The sequence below is a fragment of the Blennius ocellaris genome (assembly GCF_963422515.1).
Source record: "Blennius ocellaris genome assembly, chromosome: 11".
Classification (NCBI taxonomy): Eukaryota; Metazoa; Chordata; class Actinopteri; order Blenniiformes; family Blenniidae; genus Blennius; species Blennius ocellaris.
Genome location: NC_137660.1, coordinates 4,121,487 through 4,137,406, shown reverse-complemented (window position 1 = coordinate 4,137,406; position 15,920 = coordinate 4,121,487). Strand labels below are relative to the sequence as shown.

The window sequence follows — 15,920 nt, the reverse complement described above, 5'->3', positions numbered from 1 at the left end:
ATGGTTAGTCGTGTAAAGGACTGGTTAGGATGAATAGTCATGTAAAGGACTGTTTGGATGGTTCCTCATGTAAAGGACTGTTAGGATGGTTAGTCATGTAAAAGACTGGTTAGGATGGTTAGTCATGTAAAGGACTGGTTAGGATGGTTAGTCGTGTAAAGGACTGGTTAGGATGGTTAGTCATGTAAAGGACTGTTAGAATGGTTAGTCATGTAAAAGACTGGTTAGGATGGTTAGTCATGTAAAGGACTGGTTAGGATGGTTAGTCGTGTAAAGGACTGGTTAGGATGGTTAGTCATGTAAAGGACTGTTAGAATGGTTAGTCGTGTAAAGGACTGGTTAGGATGGTTAGTCATGTAAAGGACTGGTTAGGATGGTTAGTCATGTAAATGACTGGTTAGGATGAATAGTCATGTAAAGGACTGGTTAGGATGGTTAGTCAGTGGAAGGTGTCATGGAAGACACAACCCTGGTCAGTACAGATGAATACAGATGTGTAACAAACCAACTGAGCCAGTGTTTACTTCAAAACAGTAAAAATGTGTTCTGGATTTCTTCACTAGGAATCAAACTGTCATTAGCAGAAAGACTGAGGAGGACATTATTCTACTCTCAGTGTCAGAACCCTCCTACTGACACCTGAATGACAATATCAACCTGTTGTTTGGAAAGTAGTGACACAATATGAAATGTAAATAGAGCATTTTTAAAATCCAAAATTTCAAAACAAAAATTCTAACCCTAATCCGTTACAATTACAAGTTACTTGTCAAAAAATGTAATCAGTAACTTACTCTAAGTACTAAAATAAATAAGTACCGTGCCCATCTTTTCCAAATCTCTTTGGATCTCTCTCAGAATCCAGCGTTTGAATCTATCCGTCTGTCTCATCCCTCCCTTCTTCCAGTCCTCTAATCCCCCCTGTCCATCTCTCTCATCCCTCCCTTCTTCCAGTCCTCTAATCCCCCTTGTCTATCTCTCTCATCCCTCCCTTCTTCCAGTCCTCTAATCCCCCCTGTCCATCTCTCTCATCAATCCCTTCTTCCAGTCATCTAATCCCCGCTGTCCATTTCTCTCATCCCTCCCTTCTTCCAGTCCTCTAATCCCCCATCCGTCTCTCTCATCCCTCCCTTCTTCCAGTCCTCTAATCCCCCCATCCGTCTCTCTCATCCCTCCCTTCTTCCAGTCCTCTAATCCCCCCTGTCCATCTCTCTCATCAATCCCTTCTTCCAGTCATCTAATCCCCGCTGTCCATTTCTCTCATCCCTCCCTTCTTCCAGTCCTCTAATCCCCCATCCGTCTCTCTCATCCCTCCCTTCTTCCAGTCCTCTAATCCCCCCATCCGTCTCTCTCATCCCTCCCTTCTTCCAGTCCTCTAATCCCCCATCCGTCTCTCTCATCCCTCCCTTCTTCCAGTCCTCTAATCCCCCCTGTCCATCTCTCTCATCCCTCCCTTCTTCCAGTCCTCTAATCCCCCCTGTCCATTTCTCTCATCCCTCCCTTCTTCCAGTCCTCTAATCCCCCATCCGTCTCTCTCATCCCTCCCTTCTTCCAGTCCTCTAATCCCCCCTGTCCATCTCTCTCATCCCTCCCTTCTTCCAGTCCTCTAATCCCCCCTGTCCATCTCTCTCATCCCTCCCTTCTTCCAGTCCTCTAATCCCCCCTGTCCATCTCTCTCATCCCTCCCTTCTTCCAGTCCTCTAATCCCCCCTGTCCATCTCTCTCATCCCTCCCTTCTTCCAGTCCTCTAATCCCCCATGTCCATCTCTCTCATCCCTCCCTTCTTCCAGTCCTCTAATCCCCCCTGTCCATCTCTCTCATCCCTCCCTTCTTCCAGTCCTCTAATCCCCCCAGTCCGTCTCTCTCATCCCTCCCTTCTTCCAGTCCTCTAATCCCCCCTGTCCATCTCTCTCATCCCTCCCTTCTTCCAGTCCTCTAATCCCCCATGTCCATCTCTCTCATCCCTCCCTTCTTCCAGTCCTCTAATCCCCCTTGTCTATCTCTCTCATCCCTCCCTTCTTCCAGTCCTCTAATCCCCCCTGTCCATCTCTCTCATCAATCCCTTCTTCCAGTCATCTAATCCCCGCTGTCCATTTCTCTCATCCCTCCCTTCTTCCAGTCCTCTAATCCCCCATCCGTCTCTCTCATCCCTCCCTTCTTCCAGTCCTCTTATCCCCCCTGTCCATCTCTCTCATCCCTCCCTTCTTCCAGTCCTCTAACCCCCCCTGTCCATCTCTCTCATCAATCCCTTCTTCCAGTCATCTAATCCCCCCTGTCCATTTCTCTCATCCCTCTCTTCTTCCAGTCCTCTAATCCCCCCTGTCCATCTCTCTCATCCCTCCCTTCTTCCAGTCCTCTAATCCCCCATCCATCTCTCTCATCCCTCCCTTCTTCCAGTCCTCTTATCCCCCCTGTCCATCTCTCTCATCCCTCCCTTCTTCCAGTCCTCTAATCCCCCCTGTCCATCTCTCTCATCCCTCCCTTCTTCCAGTCCTCTAATCCCCCATCCGTCTCTCTCATCCCTCCCTTCTTCCAGTCCTCTAATCCCCCTTGTCTATCTCTCTCATCCCTCCCTTCTTCCAGTCCTCTAATCCCCCCTGTCCATCTCTCTCATCCCTCCCTTCTTCCAGTCCTCTAATCCTCCCTGTCCATCTCTCTCATCCCTCCCTTCTTCCAGTCCTCTAATCCCCCCTGTCCATCTCTCTCATCCCTCCCTTCTTCCAGTCCTCTAATCCCCCCTGTCCATCTCTCTCATCCCTCCCTTCTTCCAGTCCTCTAATCCCCCATCCGTCTCTCTCATCCCTCCCTTCTTCCAGTCCTCTAATCCCCCATCCATCTCTCTCTCATCCCTCCCTTCTTCCAGTCCTCTAATCCCCCCTGTCCATCTCTCTCATCCCTCCCTTCTTCCAGTCCTCTAATCCCCCCTGTCCATCTCTCTCATCCCTCCCTTCTTCCAGTCCTCTAATCCCCCATCCGTCTCTCTCATCCCTCCCTTCTTCCAGTCCTCTAATCCCCCATCCGTCTCTCTCATCCCTCCCTTCTTCCAGTCCTCTAATCCCCCATCCATCTCTCTCATCCCTCCCTTCTTCCAGTCCTCTAATCCCCCCTGTCCATCTCTCTCATCCCTCCCTTCTTCCAGTCCTCTAATCCCCCCTGTCCATCTCTCTCATCCCTCCCTTCTTCCAGTCCTCTAATCCCCCATCCGTCTCTCTCATCCCTCCCTTCTTCCAGTCCTCTAATCCCCCCATCCATCTGTCTCATCCCTCCCTTCTTCCAGTCCTCTAATCCCCCCATCCATCTGTCTCATCCCTCCCTTCTTCCAGTCCTCTAATCCCCCCATCCATCTCTCTCATCCCTCCCTTCTTCCAGTCCTCTAATCCCCCCATCCATCTGTCTCATCCCTCCCTTCTTCCAGTCCTCTAATCCCCCCATCCATCTCTCTCATCCCTCCCTTCTTCCAGTCCTCTAATCCCCCCATCCATCTCTCTCATCCCTCCCTTCTTCCAGTCCTCTTATCCCCCCTGTCCATCTCTCTCATCCCTCCCTTCTTCCAGTCCTCTCATCCCCCCTTGTCCATCTCTCTCATCCCTCCCTTCTTCCAGTCCTCTAATCCCCCTGGACCAGCAGGACGTCTCCACCTCTCAGTCTGGTTCTGCAGGTACTTCTTGTTCAGAGGGAGTTTTCCTTTCCAGCGTCTGTTCTACTTGCTCATGAGGAATTGTTGTGTTTTAACAGAGGCTCAACATGACTGTTATATTTGGTTCTATAGAAATATAATTGAACTGGATTAAATTGGCAGCCAGTTAAAAACCAGAAATCTACACTGGCTGAAGAAATGACGTGTCCCAGAGTGATTTTGGTCAATGTTGTGAAACAGCCACATGAAAAAGCTCAATCATTGTGTACATGACAAGAGGATGTTCCACACATCAAAACAAAGTGAATCAAACCAACAGATCATATTTGCATTGAGACGAACCGTCTATTGGTGCAAATAGGCAGGATTGTGCGAATCCCTAGATTTACTACATTATCCCTAGATATACTTATTCCTTGACCTCATTTTCCTCATTTGAGATTTTTTTGGTAACAGTTTCCTATATTCAAAAAGCCTGTGCAAACTTTCTTCAACATACGATTTGTTTATTTGTTTGTTTGTTGTGAACCTTGAGCTGCGTTGTGTAAACTGCCATTGCCCAGAGTCGGCTGAGATCAGCTGCAGCACCATGAAAGTGACGAAGTAGCACAAAAATATATGGAATGAAAGTTTGCACAATTTTAAAAATGTCCAAAAATGACAGCTGCTGATTGATTGAGTCGTCTCAGGTGCCGACCATGTGGGAGCAGCAGACAAACATCAGTGGAAGGACAACGTTGTACCACTTTAACACCGATCTGATGATAAAAGCAGCAGCTTTTAAAAACCCAGGCCACCTTGAGGCAGCATTCCAGGCAGCTGCTGGTCAAATCATGAGAGAAATCTTGTAGAAAACATAAACTGTCTCAATATTCCTGCTTGTGGCATAAATCACCTGAAGAGTTGGTATGAATGATCCCTTACATGCCATACTTACATTTATGATTACAGCCACTTTAGCCACCCCTCTCAGTATGTTGTACCAAATACCTGCAGACACAAGGACGGACATCAGCTTCGGTTGGACGGTTCTTCTGTTTCAGGTCCAAACTCTTTCCAGTGTTTGGACCTGATGGACTAGAAGTTGTTCTGATACCCATGAGGAAGCTGGTCTACTGATGTTTGCCTCGTGAATATAAACTATCAGGCATCTGTGAAAACACCTGCATTGTTCATTATTGCATCTGTTTTCCCAACATTACATATGAATGGTGGACCAGCTCTTGATGCTCCTGGTAACGTGCTGACAGATACACTCCTCAGCTGGCCCACCATTGTTGCTATTCACAGACTTTATTACAAGATATTTCCTGCTGTACCTCAAATTTGGACTTTCTGATAGATTATCTTTGATGATGATCTCCAGGTTTGTTTGCATGGGATCATCATTTCACTGAACAAGAACATGGAAGCAGTTTCCAGCAGATCTTTCATGTGTTTAATGAGGGAAAACTAATTTGAATACTGATGGTGGTGTGTGATGTCACTCGTGGTGAATCTCACAAAGAACACATATAAAGTGAGAACAGTAACAAATAGAAAACACAAAGAAAATCATGAAATCCTTCAAAGCTCTATTCAATCAAACAATGATGTAAAGACAACAGCAGGAACACAGTTTAGAGGTTTGGTTTCTTATATTGAGTCAAAAACTGTGTGGTGGTTGATCAACGACTACATTTTATCTTGATGTCTCCATCATTTCAACTATATTAGTGGATATGGTGCAATTTTAACCCCCTAAATTCAAGTTTGATGTCAAGTTATTGATGAATTTCTCATTGAATAAAAATTTGTTAAAGTGTAAATAGACGTATGTTTATAGGAAATAACTGATTTTAGCAATAGAAATTGAAAGACTGTGCTAACATTACAGGAGGCATGATTTGATGCTAAACTTGGATTTAAATGAGGTGTTATTATTTTGAAAATATTTAAGAGTGCAGTGAACATTGTGTGTGATGCTCCACAATAACCAAAAATACATCACAATTAACATTTCAGCAGATTTTTGACCCATTAAAAATCAAGTCCCCAACACGTGGAATGGATCTTTTTTTATTGTATTTTAAATTATTTAACCCTTTATTGGGCAAGTATCCAAATACTTTATGACCATTCCTAGTTACAGAGCATGCTTCCACTTTGCATGTGCGTTTTATTTATTTATTTATTTTTTTTAATGCACTTGACTTAGTTTCCACAAGAACAATCGTCCGGACAGGACATTGTTTCCGTGCCTGTTGATTATTCACCACGTCGTGGTTTAATGGAGTGTTAAGCACTCACTAGCACAGACGTCAAATGAAGTGATACCACGACATTGGATGTGAATGAAACAATGATGAGTACGATGAAATGACCCACCGATGTCTTTGGCTCTTGCCGCCACTGGTCTTCGGAGCTCCGTCACAAACTTCTTGGCATCAAGTCGTATCTCGATGATGTTGTTGAGCAGAGCGAAGAGAGGCGCCAGCGGGAAGGACGCCACGAACAGAGTCACGAACCCAAACTGGATGACTGCACACACAGAAGGTCACAAAACAACATGTTTACATCTCCACAGCTCAACAGAAGTCTCCTTGACTTCAGAAGGACTAATGAGTGAGTGAGGCACTGACTCATCTCCATGTACTCAGGAGTCAATCCACCAAACGGCTCCAGGAAGTGGTCGATTTCATATCTCTGCAACTTCTTCTGCCGCTCCTCTTCTTGAAAAGCTCCAGGTTTGGACCGGATGTACCGGATCAGCTTCTTGAGCTTGCTGGGGAACACACACACACACACACACACACACACACACACACACACACACACACACACACACACACACACACACACACACACACACACACACACACACACACACACACACACACACACACACACACACACACACACACACACACACACACACACACACACACACACACACACACACACAATGAGCTACATAATGATTTTCCAGCTTTTACACTTCAGTGTTTTTTCTCCTTTGTCTGAAATGATGAGCAAATATTTTCAAAACATGGGAACCTTTACTTTCAACATCTGAACTGTAGTTGTACTCTGAGTACTCTGGTTGAGGAGGTTTCCTCCCACAGGCCTAAGACGTGTATAAGACGAGTCAACACACTGAGCAGACACACTTTCTATTCTTTCTTGTCTTTATTTTTTATGTCTGCTGGTGAAGTAATCCAAAAGTAACTAAAAGTACTCGGGTATGGTACTTTTTTTATTTTAGTACTTAGAGTGAGTTACTGATTACATTTTTTGACAAGTAACTTGTAATTGTAACGGATTAGTTTTCAAGTAACCTTCGCAACCCCCCAATTGTGAAACTGAGAGACTCGTAACTGGTGAGTTGTGTGTATTTTCAGCACTTGTATTCGAATATGTAGATTTTTCAGATTCAGGTTCACATTGACAAATTCTTTTACACATTGACAACTCTAACTTCAGACAGACACATTGGGTACAGACAGACAAAACTTCGATACACATAGACAAATATCTTTGTTACAATAATACCCCCATATATTCTCCTATCATAGAAAATGTTCACGAGTGGAAGTCATTAAAATAAAATGCTGAACTTTGATTGTCTTTGATTTTCATCAAGACCAAAACATCGTGCACTGATACCCCTGACCTAAAACCAAAAGGAAGTCTGCAAGTCTTTCAGGCTCAGTCCCTAATAATAACAAGAAACATTACAATTATAACAGGGTCGTGGCCTTTCAGGCTCAGTCCCTAATAATAATAAGAAACATTACAATTAAAACAGGGTCCTGGCCTTTCAGGCTCAGTCCCTAATAATCCATTGCATTCCAGGAGGGTCTTCACACGGTGCTTGGAGCCCTGTCATTTCCTACCATAGCAAATTTTCAGGAGTGGAAGTCATTAAAATAAAATACTGACCTTTGATTGTCTTCACTCTGTGGCAAAAATAGTCTATGTAAGTAGCACAATGGTACTAATGGTACCAATGGTATTAATGGTACTCACGGTACTCCGATTTCGAAGAGGTTGTTCTGAATCAGCTGCTTCCCCAGCATGGTGATACTCAGCTGGATGCAGAGCTCCATCAGACAGCCCCCGTGAGCGCACTGGAAAACAAACTGTTAGCATTAGCATTAGCTTTGTCAAAAACTGTTGTCTCAATAACTGAAGCAGCCCGATACTCCTGTTTTCTAGAGGTGAAAGAATATTAATCCGACACAGTCCTGCATCAGCATCACTTCAATTGTAACATTAGCATTAGCGTGTCCACATTAGCTGTGGTAAACATTAGCATCCTTGAATAAACGATAACTTTTCTGTCTAAAAGCTGACTTTTTAAAGAAACAGATTCACGAACATATAAAACAAATATGTCCATGAATCTGTTTCTTTCATGAAGCATTATGAAGATTATAGAGCATCTTCGTCCTGCTAACTTCAGCTAACACACAGACAATAGAGACTTTTTCTGAAGAGAATAGAGAATTTTCCTAGTCAGAAAACCTCAGGGAGACAAAGAACACAGGAATCTGACTGAGAGCCATTTGACAACGTTGAAGACAATTGTATTACATTATTCTTGCAAGAAGAGACAAAGTCACCGTACAACTTCTGCATGGTTGTCCAGGAGTTTATCTAACTGTGAAGTGAGACAGCGCCTCCTAAAGGCTGGACCAAAAGCGGCACAGAGGTTTCACAGAGGTCATCCTTGAACACAACATTACACATCATTCTTTATGAGACAAAACAATATTTCCACAACACTTTCTCACACTAACTGATGTCATTTAAAATGACCTTAATGAGTGACTGACTGACTGACCCAGAAAACACAGAGGAAGACTCTGAAACTGAATGCAGCTTATTCCTTCTATTTTGCACAAGTAACTTATTCAACTACTTCTGAAAGAATAAAACAGCAACAAACTTGTTTGAATATAACGTTGCATGTGAGTTTGTGTTCATTTTCATTTTCAATAACTTTAGTCTATACTGTATATGTCTATTCTGAAAAAGACAAACTAATTCAGTACTGGAGATTGTTTTTTGGTTAGTGTGCAACCTTTTATTGTACATTATTGAAATTTTGACCTTGAACTTTGAGCCATGAAAAACTTTAACATGTCAATTCTGTTTAATGGACGATTGAAGAAAATCAATGACGCATATTGAATGCTTTAAACATACAGTAGGTGGGACCAAGTCAAAGTCGAGTCCCGAGTCTTTGTGCTCGAGTCCCGAGTCGAGTCCCGAGTCGAGTCCCGAGTCTCGACAGTCGAGTCCCGAGTCAAGTCCCGAGTCTCAACAGTTGAGTTCCGAGTCGAGTCCCAAGTCTCGACAGTCGAGTCCCGAGTCTCGACAGTCGAGTCCCGAGTCTCGACAGTCGAGTCCCAAGTCAAGTTCAAATCCTTAACATTTTTCCTCAAGTCCTCAACAAGTCATTAAAAGGATTAACTGCTGAGGCACCGTAGAACATTTGTGTTTGAGACGTCTAGTCTTGTTGTGAGACGTTATTTTTTATTATGTTGTTATTTTCACAATATTTGTCTGTCAAACACAACCAAGTGTAACAAATGCAACACAATCACTCCTACAATCCCAGACATCTGAAGACACTTTCACACCTTGAATTGAATAAAATAAAATAAAATAAAATGATGAATTAATACATGAAGCATCCAGAAACCCTGTGACAGCCTGGCGGCCTATTTTATACTGTTTTATACAAGATTGCCTAAACGCCCAAACACACTGTTACATTTCCTGCGATTAATACAATATGTATGAAGGCAGGTTCTCAACATTTTAGGGGTCCTGGACCCCCTGCATATTTAAGATCTACCCTGAGAGATTCATTCTGAGTTCATTTCTGATATTCTTCATGTGATGTAATGCATCTGAATAGTTCTTCAATGGGCCTGACGTCCCTGGAACATCTTTTTGTCCAGTTAATCTTCCAAGAATATCAAGAATCCCCTGTATTGGTGAAGTTTGTAACTGAGCGTGCGGATTAGTTGTAATGTGTTGATGTTGTACAGCGAGTCAGCATTCGCCTTCAGTGCTGACAGTTCCGGTCTGCGTGCAGATCAATAATATACACGGTCCCCGGTGGGGACGGACACGTCCGTCGCTCCGCACCGACAGATGTCCGACACCCGTGGTTGGCCGGTGACTGCCGAGTTATCAGAAACCCAGCAGGGTTCCAGGGGTCCACACATCCACCCCACCCTGAGGTGCACACGTAACGGGGGCCGCACTGAGGACCGTCAGTCCACCAGCAGCCACCGACCCCTACAGACCAGGGTGTAACGGCCCCCCTACAGACTAGGTTTTAATGGCCCCCTTACAGACCAGGTTTTAATGGCCCCCTTACAGACCAGGTTTTAATGGCCCCCTACAGACCAGGTTGTAACGGGGTCCCCCTCCAGACCAGGTTTTAATGGCCCCCCTACAGACCAGATTGTAACGGCCCCCCTACAGACTAGGTTTTAATGGCCCCCCTACAGACCAGGTTGTAACGGGGTCCCCCTCCAGACCAGGTTTTAATGGCCCCCTACAGACCAGGTTGTAATGGCCCCCCTATAGACTAGGTTTTAATGGCCCCCCTACAGACTAGGCTTTAATGGCCTCCCTACAGACCAGGTTGTAACGGCCCCCCTACAGACCAGGTTTTAATGGTCCCCCTACAGACCAGGGTGTAACGGCCCCCCTACAGACTAGGTTTTAATGGCCCCCCTACAGACCAGGTTGTAACGGGGTCCCCCTCCAGACCAGGTTTTAATGGCCCCCCTACAGACCAGGTTGTAACAGGGTCCCCCTACAGACCAGGTTGTAACGGCCCCCCTACAGACCAGGTTTTAATGGCCCCCTACAGACCAGGTTGCAACGGGGTCCCCCTCCAGACCAGGTTTTAATGGCCCCCCCTACAGACCAGGTTGTAACGGCCCCCCTACAGACCAGGTTTTAATGGCCCCCCTGGTGCCGGAGCAGCTAGGGGGGGTTAGAGGAAGCCGGGGGAGACGGGCTCTGCTGTTGTGGACTCCCCACCATCTGCACTTGGGGGGACAAAAGCGTGACGGCCCAGCTGCGTCCAGGCGACCCGGTCCCCGCAGAGACCCCCGGTGGGAGGGTGGGAGGGTGGGAGGGGGGCCGGAGGGGGGCCGGACCCGGCCCATTGGTTGCAAAGCGACCCCCTGCTCCGAGGCGGGGGAGGGTTTACAACCCACAGGGAGCTTATTAAATGAGTCTTTAATTCTGCAAAGGAAGAAAAAGTATCTCAATGCCAAACACCATGTATGACAATGAGCCGGTGAAGTTGACGACCTGATGATGTCATCACGCTCGGCCAATCAGAGCCTTTGCTGGACAAATAGCAAAAGTCGCTGTGGTTCCATGACCAGACGAATATAGACTTGGAAAACCTAAATGATCCTTGTATTCCAGGTTTTGCTGCACAACCCCGAGGGGGGGGTCACCGTGTGTTTAACAGTGTGAGGCTGCAGCGGCGCCTCACTGTGACCGACAGCGTCACTGGGATGTGATGAAACCAGTGGTAGGAATGAAGATGATTAGACATCACACTTGTCATTATGGTATGACTTGATAGGACTCGTCGAGTCAAAGGGGTCGAGTCAAGTCTGAGTCGTTTTTCGAGTCGAGTCAAAAAGTCATAAAATCTGGACTCAAGTCCAAGTTTCCCATCTCCGGCTTTAACTCGTAACAATGTCCCAACAGTAGAAATACAAATTGTTCTTGAAGTTTTGTAACAGGTTAGAGATTAATTTCCCTGCACCTGTTGGACAACTGATCCTTGTGTCTGACAGTCTAATTGTTATTGGCAAATTCAATCCTTATAATTGACGGGGTTTTTTTAACTTGACTTGTTGAAAACACATTTTGTTTATGTAATTTAGAAAAAGGTGAAGTCGAAGCCTCTTCCACCTTCACAATTCTTATTGTCAATGTCGATTGCTGTTGGTTTTACGATTACACAAAAGTATGCAGAAGTCAACTTTACATTTGCTTCAGGGTGTAGTCACTGTCGTCACAAAATCTTTATTTTGAAGGAACGTGTGAACCTCACCTCCTCCATTCTGTAAGACTCAAACACATACAGGTAGCTTCCCGGTCTGCCAACCAGTCTAAAGAGGAAAAAAACAAACATTTAGGATGAAATATTGCATTTATAAAATCACTTTATCCTGAAGAGAAGTTACACACCTTCCCCTGAAGAAGGCGATGTAGATGATGGGGGTGAAGGCGTTGACGAACTTGAGAATGAAGGTTTTAAAGATGAGACGTTCTTCAAAGCTCTTGTCCGTCTTCGGAGCCTCTAAATGTGAACACAAGCTTCTCTCAGATGTTTCAGGCTAGAAGGAAAGTTGCAGCGCTCTTTTCTCTATGGAAAGTTTCCATCATTTCATTCATTTAGCAGAATATCAAAAGACTTTTTGTGTAAATCTCATTGGTGTGTTGTGCTTTGATACAACAAGCCAGAACAATAAGTAGTATTGCTAATTATACAGCATTTACTCTAATCTGCTCTTCAAAAGTATGCAAATGAGTCTTTTTATTTTCAAGCAAATCTGCTGCTTCTTTTTGGCTTCTTTTTCTGGAACTGCATATTATAATTTAAATTGCACAGTAAATTGTTATATAAATTGCAGTGGGAAATAAATACATAAAACCTATATAGTATTTTTGACATCAATCTGCTTTAGCCTATAATTCTGTCATCAAGTCGTGGACCAAAGTGGCTCCTGGGTTTGAGCGTTGAGTCCGAAGAGTATAGACTATCACACTAATCAGAAATTCAGCCATAATGTACGCTTATGGTCTTCATGGCCTTTTATTCATCACTGCACTAAAATAGGAATAAAAGTTCACAGGATATCACAGCACAGGCTAAGAAACATGTTGTCAAATCACTGTCTGATCCCCGTTCACTGTCTGCTTAACGGGGTCATGTGATGCAAAGTTCACTTTCTAATGGTTTTCCAACAGTATGATGTATCGTCATCCTGGAACGACGCTCCAGAAATAAATAAAACCTGTCCTCTCTCTCTCTCCTGGCTGGTTCCAGGTTTTAAAAAGTGTGTTGCTCCAAGCAGCCAATCAGAAATCAAACCCGATATAGTGTCATCGTGGGTTTAGCCAATCACAATCAAGGTAGGCTCCTCCCCTTTGACTCTCTCACAGTGAAGCAGCTCTGCTCTGGCACATGGCACCACGAGAGGAAGTACTTCCTCCTCTTCCCAAGATGGGCGTGTGTGTGGGCGGAGCCTGTTTAAAGACTACGTGTACCTCAAACACTCTGCATCTCAAATTCAGGTTACTTCGAAGACTTTGTCTGGATTAGTGAGTTCTAGTGGACTTTACAGGGGTGAAATCCACAATCTGCCTATGGGCACGTCTCTAAACCTGAGGTGTGATGACCTCTGGGGGTGTGATGACCTCAGGGGGTGTGATGACCTCAGGGGGTGTGATGACCTCAGGGGGTGTGATGACCTCATGTGGTCTCACCAGCCTAACGTTCAGATTAACTCTGGTTCTTGTTGACAGACTCCAGGAATACTTTTTAAAGCACAAGTTCTGTTTTAAAAGTTGTTTTCAGGTCCAAATAATCCATGTGTGGGTCTCTTTAAAAGAGTCCAGGCCTGGATGGAAGAACCCAAATCTCATTTAAAGGATCGGTCCACCTGTGAGGAACCAGACAAATCGAATCAAATCGAATCTCAATTAACGGTGGTGGAACCCTTGCAGACGTGTACGACGTCCTGGCTTCAGTCACAATGTGACATCACACTTAAAGGGGTCGTATTATCCAGCTTTTTTATCACTTTCATGTGCCTTGTTGATCAAATAAAGTTGTATTCAAAATGTATTGCCCCAAATCCACTTTATCCTTGATTTTTATCCTCTTCAATATTGAATCCTAGGAGCTGCATTCAGAATCTGCTGTGTCTGTGTGAGCTGGACTGGCTCCACCCACACATGCCCATCCTGGGAAGAGGATCCTCTTGTGGTGCCATGTGCCAGAGCAGAGCTGCCTCATTGTGGGAGGGTCAAAGGGACGGCCTACCTTGATTGTGATTGGCTAAACCCCCGATGACACGATATGAGGTTTGATTTCTGATTCGCTTGTTAGAGCAACACACTTCTTATGAATTGAAACCAGCCAGGGAGAGAGAGGACAGACTTTCTTGGGCGTCATTCCAGGTATGGGCACGATTATTACTGTTGGAAACCATCAATTTTGCATAATATGACATGTTTAAGCTGATTGTGTTCCTTGTAATACAACGTTTTAGAGAAACTATTTCAATAAAATGCACTAAAATGCATAATTCTCTTGTGTTTTTGTCATGAAATCATGTTCTTAAATAAAACTGTTTGGTTAAAAACATAAAGATTAATCAAATAGTCATATAAATAATCAACAGTGACATCAATTAGCAAAATGAATCACTAGTTGCAGGCCTATTGCCAATCAGTTATCAAATCCATGGGTCTCATATACCTTTAGTGTTCTGGTTTGTCATGCAGGAAACAGGGACCAGAGAGAGAGAGAGAGAGAGAGAGAGAGAGAGAGAGAGAGAGAGAGAGAGAGAGAGAGAGAGAGAGAGAGAGAGAGAGAGACAGAGAGAGAGAGCCTCTCACCCAGCACAGTGAGCCACCGGGCCACGGCGCCATAGAGGGAGAGAGAGAGAGAGAGAGAGAGAGAGAGAGAGAGAGAGAGAGAGAGAGAGAGAGAGAGAGACAGAGAGAGAGACAGACAGAGAGAGAGACAGACAGAGAGAGAGAGAGAGAGACAGAGAGAGAGACAGACAGAGAGAGAGAGAGAGAGACAGAGAGAGAGACAGACAGAGAGAGAGAGAGAGAGAGAGCCTCTCACCCAGCACAGTGAGCCACCGGGCCACGGCGCCATAGAGGGAGAGAGAGAGAGAGAGAGAGAGAGAGAGAGACAGACAGAGAGAGAGAGAGAGAGCCTCTCACCCAGCACAGTGAGCCATCTTGCCACGGCGCCATACACCTCGTCCAGGATGAGGATGACCACCAGGTTGATGATGGCTGCAGTGGTCTTGACGGTGAGCTGGACGTGGTTCCTGGTGACGGGGCTGGAGCTCATGTGAAGAGCAGCTTTGGTGGAGATCCGGTAGAGAATTACCCCGAACACGATGGCAAACGTTACACCGATCTGAAGATGACAAGAAGAAGACGTGGACACTGAGCAACAAGGATTTCAGAGTTCTATGAAGCACCTTCATGGACAGTCTGACCACTGACGGTCAGTCTGACCACTGACGGTCTGCACCAGTGAAACAACAGCATGAAGGTTTACCTTTCTGCGGATGCAAAGAAATACAAGTACACAATAAGAAGGTTGACAAATAAAGAATGAAAAAAAACGTACAAATACTTTAATTCATTTTCAATATTTATGCCTTACATCTTTCTTGAGAAAACTTGTATTCAAATGTGATTCAAAGCTAAAACAAAAGAAGGAAAACGTGTCCTCTCTTTGAGGCTAGGACTTACAATTGAAATACAACAACATGCACAACTTTCAGCTTGAAATGACAAATGTGTTTAACCTTCTAAACTCTTGTCAGCTAGTGTTTGGGTTGAGGTTGACTTTATCCTGGAGCCCAGCTCATGTTTTCAAACACCCCAATGTGAATTTGATGCTCATGCTACTTGACTAACAATTAGGAAGAAACTTTCTCTTCTGCATCAGTGCAGTTTTGACTAAAACTGTGCAATGCTTAGTGAATTGATCACAAATGCTTGTATTGAGAATGAAAGTAAACATTCCTTTTGAAAAATGACTACAGAATTTTTAAGGTTGTCCCATAAAGCAGGCTGAAAATACCGGTGGTCCATTTTTGGTTTGCAAAGCCTGTTTCAGACCTGCTGCTATAAAGAGACTGTTATTGTAGAGTAATGTTTTTTCAGATTGGTTTTTTTTTTTTTCTTTAAATGATTTTGTATTATCAAGGTATAAACCCAGCGGTGTATGCATGTTTTTATCTTCACTTGTCAATAATGACTCTCACTTAATGTCTTTTCATTTTAATCCCATATTAAATATATTGTGGACGAACAGAAAATGTGTAATCTGCACTGTGAGGACTGTTTGGCTCAAGATTCCACTGAACTCATTCATGCAGATTCTCCCCGAGAGGAGAAGCTGCAGGAACAATGAACAGGACATAAAGCAAAAGTTACTTATGTAACTACGGTTTTATGGATCCTGGATGACCACCAGAGATGGAACATC

General features: G+C 44.5%; 1 protein-coding gene across 2 annotated transcripts in view; it reads right to left on the bottom strand.

The window, feature by feature from the left end:
- The window catches only part of ano1b (anoctamin 1, calcium activated chloride channel b), a 101,069-nt gene that overhangs the window by 18,461 nt on the left and 66,688 nt on the right, over window positions 1-15,920 (bottom strand). For both annotated transcript variants that reach the window (XM_080504697.1, XM_080504698.1), the window contains 7 exons: window positions 14,636-14,837; window positions 11,861-11,972; window positions 11,724-11,781; window positions 7,646-7,746; window positions 6,259-6,401; window positions 6,005-6,157; window positions 4,575-4,627 (listed from right to left, as the gene is read on the bottom strand). In XM_080504697.1, coding sequence (XP_080360823.1) covers window positions 4,575-4,627; window positions 6,005-6,157; window positions 6,259-6,401; window positions 7,646-7,746; window positions 11,724-11,781; window positions 11,861-11,972; window positions 14,636-14,837 — 822 coding nt within the window. The remainder of the gene's footprint in view (window positions 1-4,574; window positions 4,628-6,004; window positions 6,158-6,258; window positions 6,402-7,645; window positions 7,747-11,723; window positions 11,782-11,860; window positions 11,973-14,635; window positions 14,838-15,920) is intronic.